Here is a 23,794-nt window from a genome sequence, read left to right on the forward strand (position 1 = left end):
TACGATTATACTGAATGGTAAATTTAATCAAGATTTCCCGATGATTTTTTTGGTAACCATAACACATTATAACAAATCCACATGACATCAATGCATGTGTAATTCTTTACCTTGTATATTTTGTGATAGAAGACTTCAAGCAACCTAAGTTCCGCTTTAGGATCAGATAACTCTACCTGAGCAATAATAATAAGTAGGCGTGATGTATAGAAATAGTACACTGTCATCTAGAAGTTATTAATGGAGGTAAATTGGGCAGCTTTATTAGGGAAACTTGGTATATACCCCAAATTGCAGTCCCAACTAATGTTACGAAAACCATACTGACCCTTGTTAGAAATGCATTTGACCAGGTTGACTGGAGTGACCTGACTGGATCATTCGAAAATATAATAACCAGGTACAAGTTGATGGAGCTTATTGTTTAAAAACCATTACTACTTTCTTAGGATAAAGATACTAAATTTGGAGTAGATTTGTCAAATTGTGTTGTAGACAGACATGTATAGTAATAGATAGGGTAAACTAGTAACCCAATGATCCAATCACTAACCCGGTACCTCGAGAACTAACACAGCAATACAGTAGTTTGCCTAACTAATCAATGTTGAATCTCCAAAGGTTAGTTGACACTACTTGATTTCCCTTTCAACTACAGAAGAAGCCATACGTGATATTTGTGTGCATTTGTGACTTATGCCCGTAGTGTTGTGTACGTAGGCAAGTGAATGAATCAAAGCTTAAGAATTTCACCTTTGTTTTAAGATCATCCAGGACATCCCCAACAGTGCTCTGCTTTGGGAGTCGGATAGTATGAATAACCACCTGACAAAAATATATAAAGAAACACAGAAAGGTGTTATGGGCAAAAAAAACTACAAAAAAATGGAAGAGAAATCTGGTCAGCATACTCACTTCATCTTTAATGGCATGATGAAATGCAACTTTCAGAGTTTTCAAACCTTGTAATTCTGGTAGAGGGATGTCAAGTACTTCATAGTACAATATATCTGACGTCTGACATTGAAGAAAGGAATAAGATCTATTGTCTTTCCAAAAGCTACAATTATTATTAATGTATCAATAACTACCTGATTGTAATGAACTAACATATCAGACAAATGTTCTACCCCTCGATATTTAATGGGCTGGGGTTTTGGTTGTTGAGAGTAGCAGTTGTGTGGTGTCAGCCGTATTTTGGACGGATCATCCAAACCAAGTTGTTGGGCTACTCTCTCGACTACATCATCATAGGTAAAAAGCCTTGACCTAGAAATTAGTAAATCAAGAGTATAAAAGCCTTGTACTGCATAAAAACTACATCTGCTCTTTAATAAAATAGAATAAACAGTATATATTTAACAATTAGAGATGCTTACATCTCCAAGAAAAAGTCATCTTCTTTAGGTCTCTCGAGAGATCGAAAGTGAACCACCTATGAATACATAAAATTATAAGCAATTTTTGTTCTTATTTCAATATTAACATGAAATTTTCATGATTAATTAATTACACATACAGATATGAACAAGCACAGGTATGTTGTGAAAAGAGGGCAAGATATCAAAAACATGACTGCATTTTGGGAAATTCCATGTCTACATCACAAAACTCAAACAAATTTGTATGAAGTAACCAAAACAGGAACGTACCTGGCGATTGTGCACATATTCTAAATATGAGGGCACATCTGGATAACGGACATTGTCCCCAATATCCATAGAGGAAGCCTTCTGAAAGCATATGATATCACCATCTTCCAGCTGCAAATATAGAATATAAGCCAATAAACTAAATTGAGGTATTTGGCTATGTAATAGTGGGAATCCTTACATAGAATAGTGGATTCTAATGTTATTACTGAAACATTCCCAATTAACTTGATTGCCAGAATATTATTGCTGAACATTCTCAGACTAGTTTCATTCCCAAGGAAGGAGGTAGGGTGGGTTTGCTCTATTCTCTTAGCAAGAGAATATTTCTTACATGAAAGTTGTCTAGAAACACTTGACCTGGTCGTCATCAATCTAACATAACCATATCATTTTCTGAGGTGACCACCTTATGCAGTCAAGGATTGCCACATCATGGCAACTCCATGCCAGTACCATTGACTGACAGTAGGAGGCACCCATCTGCCCCCATCACCAGAATAGGTCACTGTCAGCAATAACTGATAGTTACAACAGTGACCACAAACTGTCCCTCTGCTATGTCAGAAGTTGACAATAGCTGATGACCTATCACAGGAATCCAGCAACACCCCACCACTACTGCCACTCGTGTCAGTCCCCAGAATGTTTTGGTCAATCAGACATTGCAATTGTAATTTCTAGTAATACCATTCCCAAAATTCCAAGGAATTATTTTCAAAAGCTGAAACAAGTCGTGCATCAATTATGGATATAACTCACCTGGCTAGTTCGAAAGGTTACTTTCTTGTCAATAGGTTCGCACATGACATTTGGTTCAAACTTAATTTCCTGCAAATAAAAGTCAGTCAATCCACAAATGGCACAATCCAGTCTCGGATCATAAAAATGAATACAAAGCATGGATATAACACAGGACACATTCGGCTCAAAACAGGGATAAGGAAAATGATAGACAAAGGAATATTAGAAGCTATAATCCAGTCTGCCTCTCCCCACTCTCCACTCTTCCCAAATACTGACTCCTCACTGCACGCCCCTCACCTCATCATTCAGTAACTAAGTATCATTCCCTCAACTACTGGCCCCACTATCTGTCTCATTCCCTACACTACTGGCCCCACTCTCTTTCTCATTCCCTCCACTATCAGGCCCCACTCTCTTTTTCATTCTCTTCACTACTGGGTCACACTCTCTTTCTCCGAGTGTAGACTTGCCATATTCAGGGCCTTTCAGTTTTCTCAAGTATATTAGGCCCATAAGCATCTTGTTGATGTCTAGGAGTCTTATCAGGAAATTTCAAAAACTTAAGGCACAAGATAGCAATAATGCAACACATAAAATTAATCTGAATTTAACATAAAAGTTATGGGAGAATTCCAGATTAAAAAGAGTAAAGGACATTATAGACATCAAATTGAGCTGGTATTCCAATCAATATTGGTATAACTAAAGAAAAGTAAAAAAATGATCAATGTAATTATATGATGTCATGTAGTATCCCATATTGAAATGTGACAAGGTTAAAACACAAACGGCTATGATTCAAAGTATCCATCCTTTATAAGGTCCTACCCTTTTTACATAATGCAGGAACCAATTAATTTCTATAACATAAAGCACTAATCTGTTATTATTACAGATATTGCATTAGCTCGGAATTCACTGTATTTGGCATTTTACATTTCATTTCACTCTAATGTAGTTCTATTCTGTTTAGCCTTTCTGTTTTAGTTTTACAATCAATCTTTTCCTTTTAGTTAGTTACAAGATGTTACTAGTTATAGGTAGTTATTGACTCGGTGCTTAGTAACACTTATACCTATATATAGATATATATGTTGTAATCACAGTTGATATTGAATCTAGTTTTTTCTTTTCTTCATATCTGTTCTTTATCTCTTCCTCGGTCTATTACTTACAACACACTGATGCCAAAACCGTTCACTAGAAAATTTAGTGGCTAAAACAATGAAATATATTAAAAAATGGACTTTAAACCTAACTCAATCTTATAAAACTGGCTTATAAGATGAGGTATGCACCCACTTATATACTATTAAATGTCTTAATCTCTAATTAATGTGGGATCTTCAACACACACCCCTCATGTCAAGACCAGCCAACTCATGCGTCAGATATTATGGGTGGTCATAGTGGTCCGATAGTGGGTAGCCTGATAAGCCCAACAAACTCTTGTAGAATAGGCTCTAAATGGTTCTGATACCATATTTACTAAAATGGGAAAAAGAAGAGACAGAAAAAGACAAAAGTTCAGGTAGCATGAAAGCAAATATACTAGAATTTCAGTCAAAAACCAACTTCATTACCATCATCACAACATATTTAGCTGTTCATTCAGTTAAAGAGAGTTAAAGGAACCAATACAAACCAACCTCATAAAGTGCAATATCTTCTTCAGGGTCATAACCAGCCATTTCATTTAACCTCGTTAAGATTTCCAATGGCTTTCCAGTACACTTCACAAAGATCCTTCCAACATAACTGCCATTATAATGAAATAAATCTTAGGTCAACCGAGGTCTCATAAAAATGTTAAAATAAAGAAATTACTCAGTACCGCAGCTCCTCTTTTTCAGGATCATACAGCTTGAAGAAAAGTAATAGATCATCCTTGGTCTTTTCAGGTGGTGCGATGGGACGAGAATCCTAAACATTAATGCAGATTTTCAACAGGACTACTTTCGAGTTGTACACTAAAATTTCATAATACTAATATCAATTAATACAAACGTTACCATCCCCATCTCCACTTCCAAAAACAATTTTAATTCTGCATTGTGAACCTTGTTTGATACTTCTCTCAATTGTCCAACCTGCAATGCAGTGAAGTACATTGAGAAAAACTTCAAATCATATGATTCTTCATTTCATATAACCAAGCACCAACACAAATAAAAATTAAAAGACATCAAAGCATTCCCAGAACAAGGAATACAGACCCAAGGATCCACAACAATTAATATGGACAACACTACTGAAATAATGATTTTTTTTTTTGTTTCAAGAAAGAAAAAACAGTCAACAATGAGGAAAGTGAAAAACAAAAGCAACCCATGAACCATTAGGCCAGCTTACAAAATGAAATAAACATATAGCAAGATAGCACCATAATGAAATAATTAAAACAAAACAAAGCTATAATTCAAAAAACATAACCAAATGGTTGAAGGAGCTTAATATAATTGTAAAACATCTCGATGATCAAGAAACAATTAGCCAGCAGCAAACTAAAAGGGACAAAGTAGAAACAAAATCTCCAAGCAAACAAGAGAATTTACAGATTGTGCTTCCTCAGCAGGTGTCAATGGTCTGTTGGGACGATAAGTATGGTTTTGCCGCTTTGCCCATATCCAATACCGCTGAAATTGAACTGGAACATCAAATTCTTTTGCAACCTCTTCCTGTATAAAAGAGAAGGTGCAAAAATGGGCATTAAAATAAAATTACGATATAAAGTATTTAAAGAAATGCTATATGACAAACTAAGCAATCATCACTAACATTTTAAATTATTGTTACAACAGATATTGATCATGTTGATTCATGTAATACATTTCATTATATCCTTCTAATTTTCAGATCTCATATATATGGTCAAATTATTGTACATGAGTACAAGGCAATTCTCACTCAACAAAGTTTTTTAGAATTGAATCAGACCTAAACTCACATTCTCTTATACCATAAGCTATACAAGTCAATGTTGTTAGCCCAATTGTGTCACCCAATTTCAGAGCACTTACAAACCCCATGTACAAAATGTCTACTCAACAAGCATGAGGTTTGGAGATGTCATATGGACTAGAGATATGAACAAATTATACTATATAAGTGGCCAACAACTCTCATCTTACAATTCAATTTTATAAAGTTGAGTTAAATCTAAATTCACATTATGAGCTTATAAGGTGATGTGCCTCACTAACATACCCTTTTCATACCCCATCGGTAGGCGATTAGATATTTATTCTCCAATAAGTTCCATAATGTAATATTCCATAGAATTTGGCTAGACTTTTAAGGTCTTCTGTTCTTATGAAAGGAGAATGTAGGTCACAAAATTTTAAAGTTGTAAAAAGTAATCATAGTTGTCATACGCAGATATATCATCCGTCAATACAAAATAGAAATTGCAATGAATCTATAGAGATTTACAACAAATTTACAGACTTCACAGTACTCTTTGCCTTTAAAACTGAACAGTCATTTAAAATCATTTTCTTTGGCACTGTCTGTACCCTGCTACTCATGTGAATTTTGTGGTTACAATCAAAGGTTTTGGAAGAGGAATTAGCCACATCAAAACAGACTGAACCCAACAGCTATCCATCTAAGCTACCACAATGGATTGGGTTATAGGACTGAAACCACCAACGAAATGCAGGTTGCATTGACCCACCAGATTGAGATTAATTCATTATTATTTTAAAAATTTAAAGTCAAATGTTTTATATATTTCAGCTGTATATTTGCTTTGTCGTTGATGAATACGATAGTGGTGTATGGTTGTTATTTTCTATATCAATATTTATTTTGTGGGTTAACTCATAAATTATCTTTTTTAAATATTTATTACATATAATCCTTTTCAAACTTCTGCAAATCAAACAAACCCATAATGCAACAAATCACATATAGGGTAGGGTAGGGTTTAGATTTCCAAACTTTGAAAAATTGGGTTCAACACAACACACTTTTTAGTGAGTTTACTGCAGATTGGGTAATTTCTTCCTATATTTTGGTACATTTGCCTCTACTAGGAGGAAGGAGGCCAAATTTCTTCTATATTTTGGTATATTCTTAGATACAATATCATTCTTGTATCTAAGAATATTTTTCAGTATTAGATTATTTCTTAGGAGTGGATATCAAGCTCCCTTGTATTTCCTATTTTGTTTTGTTATTTTATTAAGATTAGAGCTTGAAGTATAGCACTAGTATCAAGGGCTTTAGAAATCTCTCTTTTATTGTTGTTGGTTGCATCAATTGTCCTATGACAAAAACTAGGTAGGTCAACTCATAAGAGTTCAATTCCTGACAAGGTGGTGCATCAGTTGTCCCATAGACCAAGTCACAATAGAATTGTTGTGCTAAGTCACAATAGATTTTTTTCCTTAGGTTGTTACAATATCAAGTAGAAAATGTTGTGGCGTAACTTAAGTTATAACTTTTGACTTACTGGTAAGTGCATGAACCAACTATTGATATCAAAGCCAAGGTCAGAAGTTCAATTACTAGAGGGACAATTGTTAAGGGGCAGACTGTTGTAGATTGCATTAAATGTCTCATGGCAAAGACCAACTGAGCAAAGTCACAATCGAAGAGTTTAATTCCTAAAAAGACCATTGAGGGAAAAATTGTTGTAGGGTGCATCCATTTCCCTCTCAACAATTGCCCCGCTAGGAATCGAAGTCCTCAATCGTGACTTGACCTACCTAACCTCCGCCATAGCACAACTGATGCAACTTGCAACTTTCTTCCCTTCAACAATTGCCCCACTAAGAATCGAATTTGTGACCTTAGCTCTAATACCAATTGTTGGATCCAACACTAACCCGTAGGACAAAAGTTATACTTTTAAGCCTAGTGATAAGCACTCCATCAAACATCTTTTCTATCGTATGATTAGGAGAATATTGTTCAACAATTCCTATTTTCATCCCTCCCTACCAAAATTTTCAACAACTAATGCAATCTACAACTATAACGTAGTTTTTTCACTCTTGAAAATGTATCCATGAAACTTCTCCATTGAAAAGTAATTATAAGGAACAAAATCAATATCTAGTAATGGAAAATATCTGGTTATTTGCTAAGCCTATTGTGTCATCCGTTATCGGGCCATTATTGAACTACCTACAAATATTTAGTCTCATGCTTGAAATGTCCAGTGCATAGTGTAAAGAAGTTGTTGGAGATCCCCCGTTGAGTAGAGATAAAGTCAATTAACAGTATCTAAGTGGGAGCACTCCTCACCTTACAAGCCGGTTTTGTGAGGATGAGTTAGGCTTATACTCATATCTCAATATGATATCAGAGGCTGTTCTTATAAGATTTGTTGGGTCTATCATGTCATCAGCTATCACACCGTTATTAGATCACCCACAAATATCTAATCTCATGCTCAAGATGTACATGTCTAAACATGAGGGGGTGTTGGACATATGACATTGACTAGACACAAGGTCAATTTACAGTATATAAGTGGGGACAGTCCTCACATTACAAGCCGGTTTTGTAAGAATGAATTAGGCTTAGAGGTATGTCGGAAATCCCACGTCGACCAAAGATATGGCCAAATTATAGCATATAAGTAGGTTTAGGATTTACAATTTAAGCCAAATTATATATAAATGCAAACCTAATCTTACGAGAAATTTTGTAGCCTTGAGTTAGCTTAAATTTAAATCAACTTTTTGAAGAGGGGAGACATTAAAAGAATGTAACTTCATTTCATTCTGGCATCGATGTATTTTTAGGCTGCAGCATCAATAAATCTCGGTATTTTGGTTACTTTAAATTATATATCTCAATATCATAATTGTTGTATGTTTTATACCATTTTCTGTGAGGCTAATTTAATTTGCCCTTCACTCTGAATTCTTAAATGAAAAAATAATGCAGTATCAAGACCAAGCAAAAGGGCATGACTGCAGAAGATACCTTGAAAAGATTAAAAGATGTCTGCTTTTGGACTCTGAAACTACGAACTTTGTCATGGTCTACAAGATCAAAGTATATAGCCTTTCCAATCTGCACTTTCAGGTCTTCATCTCGTGCCACCTAAGAATATCATATCAGTAATAACAAACATAATTTATTGTGTAATTCAAAACCTTGGTTAAGTGCACGATAAACAATATTCAATCGCTCCTGTAAGTCACGGTAAAAACTAAGAACCTTTATAATAGTATAAAGGTGAGCTTCTGCCTTTTCTTTCTTTTTGTGCTCTTTCTCTTCTTGTTCTTTCTTCAACCTCTCCTACATTAATTCATTGCAGAAAATCATACCCGATTTCCATAATAAAGCAACCTAAATAACAGAAAAATAAAAAGTAGAGGACACAGCAAATTGAAATTCACTTAATTTTGGCCCAATATGTTCATAAGGCCTGCAGTTTCTCATTAGAACAAAATTCAGAGATCAAGGAGAAAAAAAGACAAGATAAAACAGGATATGTTCTTAAGTGCAATCATGTTGAGAGCTACACTGAGCAGGAAATGCTTTCTTAGACCTATTCTCAAATAAACAGCCATCTAAGTTAAAGCAAGTGTTTTAGACTCTAATGTAGATAAGAATACACTCTTACCCTTAAATGTGCTGCAATGTCTTTCTCATCCACATTGCATATGATTTTGTCCTTGTCACTTTCACGAATATACACCAACATATAAGCATTTGAGTATTTGGTGAACTTAAATGGAGTGTTATTGAACCCAGGAGTTGCCTGTGGTAACTGTTCAAACACAATCTTCCATCCTTAACAGGAAAATATTGAATAGGAAAAAAAAACATGGTCAAAGGGAATAAAATAATTACCTCTTCCTCACCACCATATTGCTCCTCTAATGCTCTTTTATTATCTTCTTTTGTCACCCTCTCATCGTCAAATTTATACCTGAATATGCCAGTCCAGATATTCACAGATAGTTAATACCAAGACAGGGTCAAAACGGGTATTTAAAAAACAGAAAAAAGAAGTTAAACAGCCTCCCTTATTGAATCCCTTACTGCAGTTATAGCCTCTGAATCTAATAAAGTATCAAACAGTCGCTAAATCTAATAAAGTAGCAGAGAACAGAATATTCCAATTCTCTAGCACTCCAACAGCCAGATTTCAAATATGAAGATGTGTGAAATATTATTTAGGAAAGGTGGGACAACCAACTCCATAGTCCTTTGCATGCTGCAGACTACATTTTGAATCCTGAATTGCATTATTCTCCAAATTTTAAAGCAGATACAAAAGTTAAATTTGGCCTATTGCAATGTATAAAAAAGATGGTGCCTAACCCTCAGGAGTAACACTTAATTGATTTGCAACTAGAAGATTTCAAGAATGAAAAAAAAAAGTTGTTTGGAAAGACATTGGTTATTAAGGCAATTGGGAAAAAGATTATAGCAACTTGGGGTAGTCTTATGGAGATCAACATCTAGAGATTCAAAGGTTTGTCATCCATGTATTTTGACATTTAGTTCTTTTGGATGTGAACATGACTAGATCGCATTTAAGATGATAAGATCTTAAAATTTGTGAAATTAGAATTAAAATATAGTAAATTAGTAATTACTTACGTATATTTACATATGCATTATTAGGTCCACACAAAGAGAATAAATTATTTGAAACAAGATACTATGAATGAAGTTGTTTATGACAAGGTTAATTCCAAATTTGTTGAGAAAAAGGAAGGTAGAAGAAGATCACCTAAGGAGTTTGAACATGATGGTATTCCATCCAATGATAAGTAGATTATGCAAAATGCTGAAGGAGGAGACAATTAAAAGATAGATTTAAATGATGATCCCAATTCAAATGGAGATGATGAACACTTGGTTGAAGATCAAGCCCAAGGTGGTGGGGAAGAGGATGATGTTCTTGCCATCTACCTGTAGAGGTGGAGGATGTTCTTATTGATGTGCTTCATAAAGGAAATAGAGCTAATGAAGATCCCTTGAGTTTTCATTTTATTTGAATGATTTATATCAGATGAACTTAAGTTTGATGAGGTATTGACAAAGTGATCAATTTTACTTCAATTATTTACGTTATGTGCCCAAGGGTGTGTATCATACTTCCGTAGAAAATTCTACAATCTCTGTCATGATCCCACAATTTACAATATTGTGAGCCCTTCACTATCTTTATCATAATCAGAATTTTAACTACCTTGCATATGACAAAAGAGCACTATTGGACTACACAATAGTGCTCTTTTGTCATCTCCAACCTTAGAAATGTCCTTCTTGCTCCAAAAAATTCTAATAACTTTGTTTGTGTTTAAAAACTTACTCATGACCTAAATTGTTTTGTAACTTTCTTCCCCTCTCATTCTGTTTTTCTAGTATGGAAACAAGAAGGGCAATTGGAACTATTAAGGAATCCAGAACTAGTTAGTTGTTTATTATCCTTTAAATCCCAACTAATATAATCTAATTTTTAGAGTTTGAACTTTTCTCAAACGATTTCATATACGACAAGCAGATATTCCCTTATTTTTGGCAAATATTTCAAGTAGTGTTATCACATCTCTCGCATACTAGCATAATTTAGCAAGTTTGGAGGCCAAGCTTGAGGTCACTAGGACGGCGAATCGAATTCGGAGGGGACCAGAACGAGTTGTCGCACGGCTCAATGAATCGAAGGATGTTGGAGCTTCTCAATCTTCTACTCGACTCTTGAACGATCATTTTTTGTCAAAAACATGGTGCATCGCATCACGGCCCACTTGTCCAAAATAATGCCCAAAACAACCTAAAATGTGATGCTTTGTTGGGTTAGTAAGAAATCTGAAACAAAACCAACGAACCTTCACTCGCTCTCGCCGCCACTACTCTCGCACTCGCACCATCATTGTCGCACTTCTCAATTGTGTTGACAACTGCGCTTGTCTTCGCAATCGCGTTCACAGTTACGCTTGTATTCCAACACCACTTGCTCTCCTCATCGTTTGTCGTCGCTTACTCTCACTGCTAGTCCTCGTCGTTGGTTGCTCATTGTTCTTTGTTACGTTCTTCTCTTCTCTTCTACTGCTCCCTTGGTGGAGCAAGGGGTGAGGGATTCAAGAAAAGAATTTCCTTGGATAATTAAGTGTATTAAACATTTATGAATTTTATTAATTATTTATATCAATATTTTATGAACTAAGAATCTGTTTTGAATGTTTTTAGTTGTGTTGTAACTCTTACGATCCCTGAGTTACGATCCTCAAATTTAACAACATTGCCTATAACCAACTCCATAAATAAGTTACATTCCCTCTTAATAGGAGATCATAGTAACTATCGATACACAACCCCACATCCTCAAGTCAAGTAGGCAAGGTGAAAAGGTTTATTCAACGAAAAACCCATAAATAAATTACGATGTATGTTGTGCCTAATAGGTGTATCGTCGTGCACGAAAACATTAGGTAGCCCATTTTCATTAGGACACAAGTCATTATGACACAAGTTGTGCCCAATCGATTTAAGGCCTTGTTCTCCATTATCGTTTAGACAATTGCAAGTTCAAAAAATGAACTTGCGTTTGTTAGGTAATGTGAAATTCTAAGCAAATGTCATGCCGATAAAGTTAGGTCAGGACTTGCCCGATAAGGTGGGTCTTTTGTAAATACCACCTAAAGAGGTTGATCTTATGGTCTTATGTAGATGTTGCCTAACAAGGTCGGTCTTATATAAGGTCGGGTTCACAATTCTCAACATTTCATACTTTGTTTCCTTATCAAGCTAGTATTATGATCTATTATAGGTATTGATAAGGGCTAATGCTTTTAAGTTGCGTATCACATTGTAAAACATCATATAAATCCTACCGTCAATACATCATGATTTATTTCCTTCTTATTTAGTTAGGATTAAGATCTAGCAATCTAGAATTGCAATATCACATACTAAATGGGATTAAAAAAGCAAATGAACAAAAACAACATAACAAAACAAAGAAAAATCAATGTGGCAGTATCAAAGGCACATAAAATTGAGCAGAAAGCCAATATATGTGTAGGTTCTGGATAAGTTCATTAACACTTTTGATAACGGCTATTGCTTTATAGTTTGTATCATATTACAATTGTAAAAGATCATATCTTAATGAATTAATACATCATATGATAACGGCACACTGCTCTCACTTGCTACAATCTTTTCAATCCTCGTTTTTCATGCCACAACCACACCTGTTTTTGTCATGCACTGGCCTCAATCACAAGGAAACTCAATTATTACTTTACTCCTCAGTCTCTAAGTGGTCACAGCCACCTCCTAACAAGTAACAACATTAGCATTCTCCTTCACACATCAACAGTCCAACAACACTTCACTCTTCCCAATTTTTTTCAAGTTACGGTTGCAAAACTGATCAAGCGAAGCTAACTCTCAGTCTTGGTTTCCTAACTCTAGGGCTTCATAGCATGTGATTAGTGCCTCTCAAAATATCCAACAAACTCCTAAACAGATCATCATTCACAACCAACTGGGTTTATATATTTTCTCATCTAGCTCTTTTGTACTCACTTCTTCACATAATCCTAAAATCAATGTTATTCTTGAGGATCAATAGCCTTTCATATCCACGAAAAGCCCCTAAAAGTGTTGAAATTAAAATTAGTACCTTGAAGTAAGAGTCATTTTTCTCATTAGTCCTTCATATGGGAGATGTGAACTAATAGAGTTAGTTTCCTTATATACCACATTATGTGACAAGTCCACCACCACCTAACATACCAAGTTGAGGATAAGATGGTAGTTGACGTGTCACTTAACATGTCATGTTGACAAACTAAGTCTATCACAAGGCACCAACATGAAAAATTGATCATACTTTGGGGTTCTAATTTTTAAATTCAACACTTTTAGGAACAGACTAGAAGGCGAGATACATTTTCAATAACCCGAAAGACTATTCGCCTATTAACAAATTCTTGCATGTTCATTACATCACAAAGAAACCTCATTAAGTGTTAACATATTTGCTCAAAAATAACAATGTTTATTGAGTTTCTTGCTAGCCACTATTTTGCAAAATCTCAACCATCCAACAAAATCATGCTTCACGAACATGTTGCACTGGAGGACCTTTATCAATTTTCCAGTCAACATATTTAGCAACAAGATCAGCCTCCTAGTTCCCCTGTGCTTTGTTTACATTTTATTGTTTCCAATATTAATGTCAATCGCATACTGAGCAAATTGGCATTTACAGTTTGGCTATTCCAATTTGCATGTACTACATGTTGAACTTCCAACCTATAAATACTTTTTAACTAAATAAAGCATGCATGTCATTTTATTCTGCTTATTGTATGGCCAAAGTCCATGGACCACCCTCTAAACACTCTCTTACCAACTACATTTTCACCTTTCAAATTGAACTTCAGTAATTTGTGGAATCCTTCTCCCATTTCTACAAACGATTTCTCTTGTTATATTTCTTTTGTAAATGATTGCTCATGTTTTACATATGTATTTCTTTTCAAACACAAATCTGATGTTTTGTCTACTTTTGTGCAATTTTTGTGGTGAATTAGTCCTTACCATGTTTACCGTATCTCCCTAGACATTAATCATAGAACTATATCCCTAACAATCATTACTCTTCTTAGTCAAATGTCTCTCTTATTGTCTTATTGGGATCATGCCTTCCTTATAGCAGTTTATACTATCCTATGCACCTTAGAACTTTGTTGTTCCATACACAATCACCTGCCTATGGTTTTCTCAAAGTTATTGGTGTGCCAGTTTTTTGCTGCTTAGATCATATAATTCACACAAGCTGGAATTTCACTCCCTTCCACTCTACCTTCGATACTCTGCATCACAAGGGTTACAAATTTAAGCTATGAAGCACAGACATGAACACCAAACATGACACGCACATTCTGACACCTACAATTTTCAAAATGTAGGATACGACGATAAGGATGGATATACATATACACACATATATATATATATGTGGGTGTGTAGACCTGTTGAACATTATTATGAATAATTTCCATTGACAATCAAGATTATATTCAAAAACAGAAATAAATAAGTTAGTCAAATATAATAACTTGAACACATAATATCCTAAGACAAAAACAAATTTAATACATCTATCTAAACATTAAAAGATCTAAAATTTCACCCCATTGTTGATCACCATCTTAAAACATCATTGTGTTTGTCCTTATTAATTGTGTCAAAATTGTGTTGAATGTTGCAAGAGTGTTGGAGCCAAAAAAAATGTTTAGATTAGAAACTTTAACAAAAGTGTTTGATACATGTTGAACACGTGTCAGTGTCGAACACAGAGACATAGCATTGAAGACACAGAACACAGAAGACTCTACATCTCCAAAGATGTTTTTCCAACTAAAACAAATTTACCTTAACCTTAACCCTATTCCATCTCTTTTTTTGTCCCTGCCATTGTTCCTACAATTTTACCCTCTTAAATACCTCTTCATATTTACTATCCACCAGACCTTCTCTACCTGCTAGACCTCTCAATACCCATCCCCAGCAAACCAAGTTAAAATCTAGAATTTAGAACCTCACATCCATCCTACATATATACTTGTCCCTATAGAACCTAAAACCACCAAACATGCTCTTGAAGATCCAAAATAGTTTTCTGCTGTAAAGGAAGAATTGCTTGGTCTATGCTCCCTCTTCCTCCTCACCAAGCTGCCATCAGCTGCAAGCATGTCTTTCAGGTTGAAGAAAATCCTGGTGGCACTGTTTGTAGATACAAAGCACAACTGGTTCCTAAAGAATTTAACCAGCACTCGAGTTTCGACTTTAGGGAGACATTCTCCCGTTATAAATACCGTCTATATTCAGATTATACTCAGACAAGCTCTTACTTGTAACTGGTCAATCTTTTAGATGTTCATAACACATTCCTCAATAGCATCCTTGATGATGAAGTCGACATGATCCAACCGCTAGGTTTTGAAGTAGATACCTCTTTTTTTCAAGCTTCACAAAACGATGTATGACCTTAAACAAGCTCCACACACCTAGTTTGGTGGACTCAGCCACCTGACAGCAGTTTGGTTTCAAAGACAGAAAATGTTACTCTTCCTTGCTCGCCTACAGTCATGAGTCCTGCATTGTATAATTATTGGCATGTGGGCAACATAACTATCATGGGTAGCTCCCTTCCCTTATCCACCATCTAAGAAACTGTACTGTCTTTTCTCTCAAATAATTTGGTAACCTTGACTAGTTCCTTGGCATATAGGTTTGCCCTTAACTCAACAGGTTCCTTCTCATGGTCCAAACCAAATACATTAAAGACTTGTTTGCTAAGACAAACGTCTTGAAGCTAAATCCATATCATCTCCTATGGTTTCAGGCTGCAAACTATTTTCCTATTAAACAGTTGTGACCAAGAGGTCAGTCAGTTAGACAATTGTAACTTCTTGTCAGATATTTTTCTTTTATGTTAGAAATCTCATATTGACTAGAGAGACGACTAAATTATAGTATATAAGTGTAAACTTCATCTTATATGTCACTTCCGTGAGGTTGTATATGGCTTAAAGTCCACTTTCTAAGATGGTATGACTGTGTATCCTAATAAGATTTTGTTCGGTCTATGGTGTTGTCACCCCTATCAAGTATTTATTGGACTACCCAAAAATATTTAGTTACACGCTCGAGATGTCCAAGACTCAGTGTGATAGGATGTGTTGGAGATCCAAGATCAATTAGAGATATAACCAAATTATAATATAATTCGATGCAAATCTCACTTTAGAACCGGTTTTCTGAGGATGAGTTAAAATTAAAATTGTCTTTCTATGATTTTCCCCTTAAATGTCTTCTTTTTATTACACAGTTATAGCTTTTTACAATCTCCTTTCTATTAGACAGTTGTAACCAACAGGTTCAGTCAGTGACAACCAACACCCATCAGTGGTAATACCCTGGTCTACATATGACAACTATGAGAGAGAATTACCAACTTTTGTTTATTTACTGAGAATCAATAATACTTTACTTTCTCTATCTTAATATAAAACTAAATGGTTTGCTTCTGACTTGTGCCTCCCTACACAACACCAACCAGAACTCCTTGCCCAAAAAAAAAAAGATGTGCGTAACATAATCTGTTAAGACACTGTATTCCCAACAGCAAGTTATTGTTCTTCATATTTAATATATTTCTCTCATGTCCCCATCACATACATGTATAAATAAATCCTAGATACAATGAGCAGAAGAGAGCTCTCAAACTATTTACACATACCACTGTTCAGAGAGGGTTGGCCTGATAAAAGCATAATAATGTCCGCCATGCACACCTCCACTGTGAACCAAAACACTGGAAAAAAAATTTAACGTATGTTAAAACGTAAGCACAAAACAAAATTGGATAACAATATCTTCACAGCATGGATAAACAAAATTTATAATTTTCAAGCATTTCTTTAATAAAAGGGTAATCCTATTTCATATGAGAAGATGCACAACAATACCTATTGTCAAAGAAAAAACTTTCAAATATAACTTCAGACACCAATTACATGCATTCCCCAATGACAGCAATTCACCAACTTTCCCTAATTTTTTTGTTATAATAGAAATGCCTATGAGAAAATTAACTATAAGAAAGAAAACATATTGTCCATAGTTTGAAATACAAAGGAAATGGAAGAGAAAGAAAATAGTCATGTGAGATCCACACAAAATCTTCGCTCTTCCCAATAGTCAGAAAAGTAGAATAATAGTTCAATTTTCTATTTTCATCCTTACAGTAACAAGGAAACTAAGCAACATGTACAGAAACAAGCCTATAAAAATTGCACATTGAAAGAAAACTCGGCAACTTATAAAGCAATGAAGCCCATAAAAATTGCACACTCATACTCTCAATAAACGAATACAAAACTAGGAATCACATACCGAATCACCAACCACAAAATAACCAGTTATGAATGCTCAAAAAAGTAAATAATCAAACTATAAAAGTGACTACCAAATGCAATTTATCTTAACAAACACTATCATTACACAGTCTGTATTAACAAACACTATCATTACCTGTGAAGTGTATAAAGATTGCGGACAGTCCTATCAGCATCAGGTGAAAGATATTTTCCATCATCACGGTCAAGATCAAGTTGCAAGGGAAACTCATAACGGTCATTAATCTATATAGTACGAGCACCAAGAAAAAATTAGACTACCATTTCCATTTGAAATCTATCAAACGTGAATGAATATTGAAAGAAGCATAGACACTCATAATAATAGCTAATACCCATCCGCTCTCTAGCAGAAAATCTTCTGTTTTTGTGTATAATACACAATCCCTATCCCTGGCCATAGCAGTTACAAAAAACTATTTTTCTAACAAGTATAATTAACCAACGGTGGTGTAGGGCCCACCATGTATTGCAATTGTATAAAGCGCTATCCTTTAAATCCAACCAAAACTACTCAATCACTCAGCAAGCAACTATTTTACAACACCACCAACCACTTTAGATCAAATTGCCTTCCAAATACACACCAAATCACTTTCTTGGAAGAATAAACAGTATCAGTAGCAAATTAGCGATACCATGAAAGCACCACTACTAACAACCAAAAAGGGGTAGCATCATACATTGTCATGCATAATTTTAACACTCTTCGTTGGCATGTTACAGTACAGCTAAAGCGCACAAGATGCAGCTCACTCCATATGACAGTTACACTAATTGAAGCCCTATTTGAGAGCATGCAATAAAAAATTTCAGCATTCGAAGGTACTAACTGCAAAAAAATATCAGCAATTTATCAATTGGACCACCAACCTTAACCATAGTATCCCGCATAAAGTCATATTCAAATCTTTTTAGCTGAAGTTGAAGAACAGGAGGAAATTCAACAAATAGGACACCCTTCTTAGCATCCTGAAATAGTCATGTTCATTAAAAAGTAAATTAGTTTACGCATCAAGCTTAATAAAAATAAATCTGCTTAAAGTTTTGCATTCAGGCAACCAAGCAACTTAACAAAATATGAAGAGACTGTTTGGAGCTGTAGAGAGAAATAGTAGAGTTGTGATAGAATCCCCTAGTTGGTTGGGCAAAGCTGAGGAACATATATACATATATCATATATAGCATTATATAAGGATGGCCCCCCCAAGGCCATATAAAAATAAATGTATAATAAATCATATGCACCAAGTGTGTTGCATATATTGTCAATTCTAGTGACCCACAATGATTTAGTGAAAATATCATCCAACTTAACGTTTATTAAGAAGTGGACTTAAGCCTAACTCAACCTTATAAAACTGGCTTATAAGGTGAGGTCTGCACTAACTTATAAACTATTAAATGTCTTGATCTCTACTCGATGTGGGATCTCCAACACACCACCTTAGGCCCAGGCCAATAGCGAGTGGCTTGATAAGACCAACAAACTCTCGCTAGGATAGGCTCAATGGCCCTTATACAATTAAGAAGTGGACTTTAAGTCCAACACAGCCTTATAAAATATTAAGAAATGGATTTTAAGCCTAACTCAACCTTATAAAACCGGCTTATAAGATGAGGTTTGCAACTTATATATTATGAAATGTCTTAATCTCTAGTCAATGTGGGATCCCCAACACACCCCTCTCACGTCAAGGCTACTAACTTGTGCGTGGGATTATATATTATGGGTTGTCCGCAGTGTTATCGATATCGGATAACTGATCATATCAAAGACCCCAAAAATCCTTTATAGAGTTATAACGGTAAACATAACGGGTTAGGCGAAAGCATTGTGGTCGAAAGAAATATAATCTTCTATACCTATATATAAAAGGGATGAAAATAGTTATAATTTTTTAAATGGGACCAAAATAGGTCGAAAAAACCAAAATTTAAGTAAGCTGTGATTTTTACTTAGGGTTTCAGTCGCACACCACACACCACATTCCATATTTAAATTTTAATAGGTTTTATTAGGTTAAAATTGAAATGGGCCTTTGGCCCAAAATTATGTCTTTTAAAAATTAGGTTTAGGTATGTGCCCGCATCTCCTTATGCATGGAGCCACCACAGCTCTAACTTCATTATACGCAGCGCCGCCGCATCTCCAACTTCATTATACGCAGCGCTGCCGCAACTCCTCCTTTCTTTTACGCAGCGTCGCTGCAGCTCCTCCTTTCTTTTACACAGCGTCGCCGCAGCTCCTCCTTCCTTATGCGCAACACCGCCACAACTCATTCCTCATGCTTCCCCGTCGTCACAGTGTGCGCCGCCGCCACTGCCGCTGTCTTTTTCTCCGCTTTTTTGGATATTTCTGCTATTTGTTACCACTCCGAGATGGCAAAAGCGGCCGCCATGGGCCACCATCGAAAATCTGCATCGCCACCGCCTTGTTGTGGCAGTGGTTAGAAAATCCACCATGGCCGATAATTGATAACATTGGTGGTCTGATAGCGACCCCGTAGCGGGTGACCTGATAAGCCCAACAAACACTCTCGCTAGGATAGGCTTTAAATGACTCTAATACCATATTAAGAAATGGACTTTAAGCCTAACTAAATCTTATAAAACCAACTTATAAGGTGAGGTTTGCACCCACTCATATATTATAAAATGTTCTAATCTCTAGTCGATGTGAGATCTCCAACACTAGTGTCTCTAAATAAAATCTTTTATTTACTGAAGTCACAATTTATCCTTATATGCACAGTTCCTTCAAGAAATATTGGATTTGAGGCACTATGGAAACCAACTTGGTATCACAAATTAGAGTCATTTGAGCAGCTTCCCCAAATCTTAGTGTTCTTTAAGGCTCTGTTTGAGCCAAATGAGCTCACAAAAGGCAGACGCCATCATTATGTAGTCTTACCACGAAGGAAATGTCATGACAATAGATCATGAAGTACTTCGGTTTTTCAACAAATCTTTTATATCACTCCAGATATGAAACTGGTTCCCCCTAACTCAATAGAAGTTTAGTATTAGGATCCATAGGTGTGTCAACAGGTTCCTCTAAAATATTCAATGCATACTTACTTTGGAAAATTATGATTCTTTTGTTTGATTGTTCTACCTCAATCCACGAGATTTCTTATGGTTTGGAAAATTATGATTTGTTATACTTGGTCATGATTCTAAAGTTTACACTCAAATTTTGATCATAGATGATCAAATTCTAGTTTGCGATTAAAATATGCCTTCCACAAATAGTTTATTCTCTAGAATTCTTGAGGTACCCTGGTGAATGATGAAATTTCAGCTAAGATTATTGAAACTTAGAAATGGTAACACCCTATGGAAGAAGAGGTCATAGCAACCCTCTCATGGAGGCTAGAGTGGACATCCACAATGCACATATTGCAAAAGAATGAGTCATACCCAAGAAAGTTGTCATTCCTTTCAAGGTTTTTTAGACAAACCACCCAATGTGTCTAATTCTTAAAAAGGAGATTCTATGTTTTCTGATGACAGATACAATGATTATTTGATTTTGAAATCTAAAATAATCAACAATCAAGCTCAATATTCTATTGCACCAATCTATGGAAGGTCAAGCTCTACAGATTCTTGGCTCAAGTGCCTTCGATCACATTCTAGTAATAGTTTGTCATTTTAATTTATTTGTTCACCAAAAATCACTCACCTTATTACTATAGCCAATGGATCCAAAGTTGCATCCCAAGGAATTGGTCAAGTTCCTTCTTCTCTTTAGATCTTAATTTTTGTCTTTTACATTCCATATTGTCCTTATAATTTAATCTCTCAAAGTCAATTAAGTCTCTCTTTCAATTGTTGGGTAACCTTTGATACTAATTCCTTTGTTATCCACGAACATAGTATGGGTTGTTTGTTTAGCCAAGGACATGAATCAAAAGGTCTTTTCAATGCCAACTACAAATCTTTTTCATGAACGTTTGGGTCAACCAAATTGGGCCAAGTTAAAGACAATAACTCCTAATATTGAGCAACTTCAAGTGTTAGAATGTGAATCATATTAAGAAAACATGTTAGGTCATCCTTTGCTAAACAAAATTGAAAAAATATGTAACTCAATTTTCGCTACCCTTCATTCAAATATTTAGGGACCAAGTTGTGTCATCTTTTCATTTTATATATCCTTCATTGATGTCTTTTCGTTTTATATATCCTTCATTGATGTATTCTTTTACTATACATGGATTTTATTTAATGAAAGGCAGATCTGAACTTTCATCCATATTCATGTCCTTTTTTAATGAGATTAAGAACCAATTAGAAAAAATAATAAGAATCTTCAAAAGCTACAATGTCGAATATTTATCTATTGAGCATTCTTCTTTTATCATCAAAGAGTATTCTACATCAACCTACTTATCTCACACACCACACAAAATGGTATAGCAAAGGAGAAGTATAGACACTTCATTGGAAACTAAATGCACATGAGTGTTTAATACAAGTGTTCTTGAACATCATTACAGAGATGCACTCCCCACCGCGTGCTTTTTAATAAATAGAATGTCTTCTTCCTCTCTTAAAAAATTTAAATTCCTTACTCAATAATACTTCGTAGTGATTCTTTATTTCATGTCTCTTTTAGAGTGTTTGGTTGTAATTGATGTCTCTCCACATTGACAACCTTTCTAAGGCAATTAAATGTTTTTCTTAGGAAGTTCTCTCTTCATAAAAGATATATATATTATTTTTTGCTAAAATGTAATGATATTTTATTATTATTTCTTTTGTTTGTACCCAACTTTAAGGTTAGGGTTTATGGTAAGATCCTTACCGCTACATTTTTGTACACACATCATATATGTATATGAATGTATATATGTTCATGTATATATATATCCAGTTTGGTTGATTCTCTATTGTTTCTCATTACCTGTTTATTTTCTATTGGTCACCTACGAAAAAAATGTTTATTGGACATGCCACCACCTTCTCCAAAACTCCTACCATTACTTCTAAAGAATTGAATGGGTAAAATTATCTCTCTTGGTCTGCCTCAGGTAAAATGTCTTCTCACTAGAAAATAAAGTTCCCAACTCCATTCTCTTTCCAAAAGAACCCCTCTTTCATATCACTCTACGTGTTTTTGGTTGTGTATGTTTTGCCGATGATGTCTTGAGGATTAGATAAACTCTCAGTTAGAACCCTCAAATATGTCTTATTGGACTATTCTCGAATTCAATGTTACTCTCCTAAGACCAAGAAATACTACATGTTTGCCAATGTCACTTTTTTAACCAACTTTGTTCTTCCCTCCTTCTACATAGGATTCTAATTTTGTCCAACATGTTTTACTTGTACCCTTACTTTAATTGAGTTTTTTGTTCTTTGGCTCCTAAGACCCAAAATACCCTAAAAAAATCCATCTAAACCATTGTCATTGTCGTTCATTAACTATCAACACCAAGAACCAAATGGCTCCAAAAGCCCAAGGTGAGTCCTCTTCAGCAGGTCCTTCCCAATTATCACCGAACATGATGACTCAAATTGGCCCATTGTCTTTTGTAAAGGTTCTCGATCTACAATAATTCTCAAGCTATTTACAATATCCTTAGCTACCACAAGTTGTGCCCTTCCTATTTTTCCTTAATTTCTTGTCTTTTCTATTTCTATTGCTAAAAAATTGACAAAAGCACTTCATCATCTTGGGTGACGACAAGCCATGATTACTGAAATGCAAACTCTTAAACATAACAAGACATGGGAGTTAGTTCATCTTCCTTTCGAGAAGAAGACTTAGGTTGATGTTCGGTTTATGCCATTAAGGTTGGACCTAATGGTGAAGTTGATTCTCTAAAAGCTTAATTGGTAGCTAAAGGATATACTCATTTCTATGGGCTTGACCATAGTGATCTATAAAGCTCAGACACTTCTCTTAAATGGCGTATCGGTGTCAGATACTCATATCGAATACCGACACTCGTATCCATGAAGTGTCAAATTCAAAAAGTATTTGTTGAGTTTCTGACAATTCTAGTACAGTTCTAACACAATTTTAAAAAGGAAAAATACATTAATTTTCTAAAAATTCAAACTTATTATATAAATTCGTATTACGATTATAAAAATAAGAAACAAATCATTTTGAACCAGTCATAAAAAACATTTTTCTGTTCCAAAAAATAATCTGGAACATACTTTTTTGCACATAAATCTTTATTGTCAATTTATATAATTCATAATTATATAATATATAGATTCGTGTCCCCGTATCTTACATTTTAGATATTATATGTATCTTCATGTCCGTGTTCGTGCAGTGTGCGTGTCCGTGTCCGTGCTACATAGATAGTGATACTTTTTCCTCGGAACCAAAATGACTAAACTAAAGTCACACTTTTCATTGGCATGGCATTCATTCGTCATTGATCCCTTTCATCAATTAGATATTGAAAAAGCTTTTATGCATGGTGATCTAGAAAAGGAGGTCAACACGGT

General features: G+C 35.0%; 1 protein-coding gene across 2 annotated transcripts in view; it reads right to left on the reverse strand.

Moving 5' to 3' along the window:
- The window catches only part of LOC137830920 (ubiquitin C-terminal hydrolase 13-like), a 32,347-nt gene that overhangs the window by 1,620 nt on the left and 6,933 nt on the right, over positions 1-23,794 (reverse strand). For both annotated transcript variants that reach the window (XM_068638329.1, XM_068638332.1), the window contains exons 9-26: positions 18,191-18,289; positions 17,433-17,542; positions 16,639-16,713; positions 9,216-9,294; positions 8,986-9,132; positions 8,577-8,657; positions 8,340-8,459; positions 4,955-5,077; positions 4,412-4,489; positions 4,234-4,322; positions 4,049-4,157; positions 2,415-2,483; positions 1,653-1,763; positions 1,380-1,435; positions 1,092-1,269; positions 916-1,017; positions 754-825; positions 111-176 (exon numbers count right to left, since the gene is read on the reverse strand). In XM_068638329.1, coding sequence (XP_068494430.1) covers positions 111-176; positions 754-825; positions 916-1,017; positions 1,092-1,269; positions 1,380-1,435; positions 1,653-1,763; positions 2,415-2,483; positions 4,049-4,157; positions 4,234-4,322; positions 4,412-4,489; positions 4,955-5,077; positions 8,340-8,459; positions 8,577-8,657; positions 8,986-9,132; positions 9,216-9,294; positions 16,639-16,713; positions 17,433-17,542; positions 18,191-18,289 — 1,764 coding nt within the window. The remainder of the gene's footprint in view (positions 1-110; positions 177-753; positions 826-915; positions 1,018-1,091; positions 1,270-1,379; positions 1,436-1,652; positions 1,764-2,414; positions 2,484-4,048; positions 4,158-4,233; positions 4,323-4,411; positions 4,490-4,954; positions 5,078-8,339; positions 8,460-8,576; positions 8,658-8,985; positions 9,133-9,215; positions 9,295-16,638; positions 16,714-17,432; positions 17,543-18,190; positions 18,290-23,794) is intronic.

Source organism: Phaseolus vulgaris, chromosome 6, assembly GCF_000499845.2.
Source record: "Phaseolus vulgaris cultivar G19833 chromosome 6, P. vulgaris v2.0, whole genome shotgun sequence".
Taxonomy (NCBI): domain Eukaryota; kingdom Viridiplantae; phylum Streptophyta; class Magnoliopsida; order Fabales; family Fabaceae; genus Phaseolus; species Phaseolus vulgaris.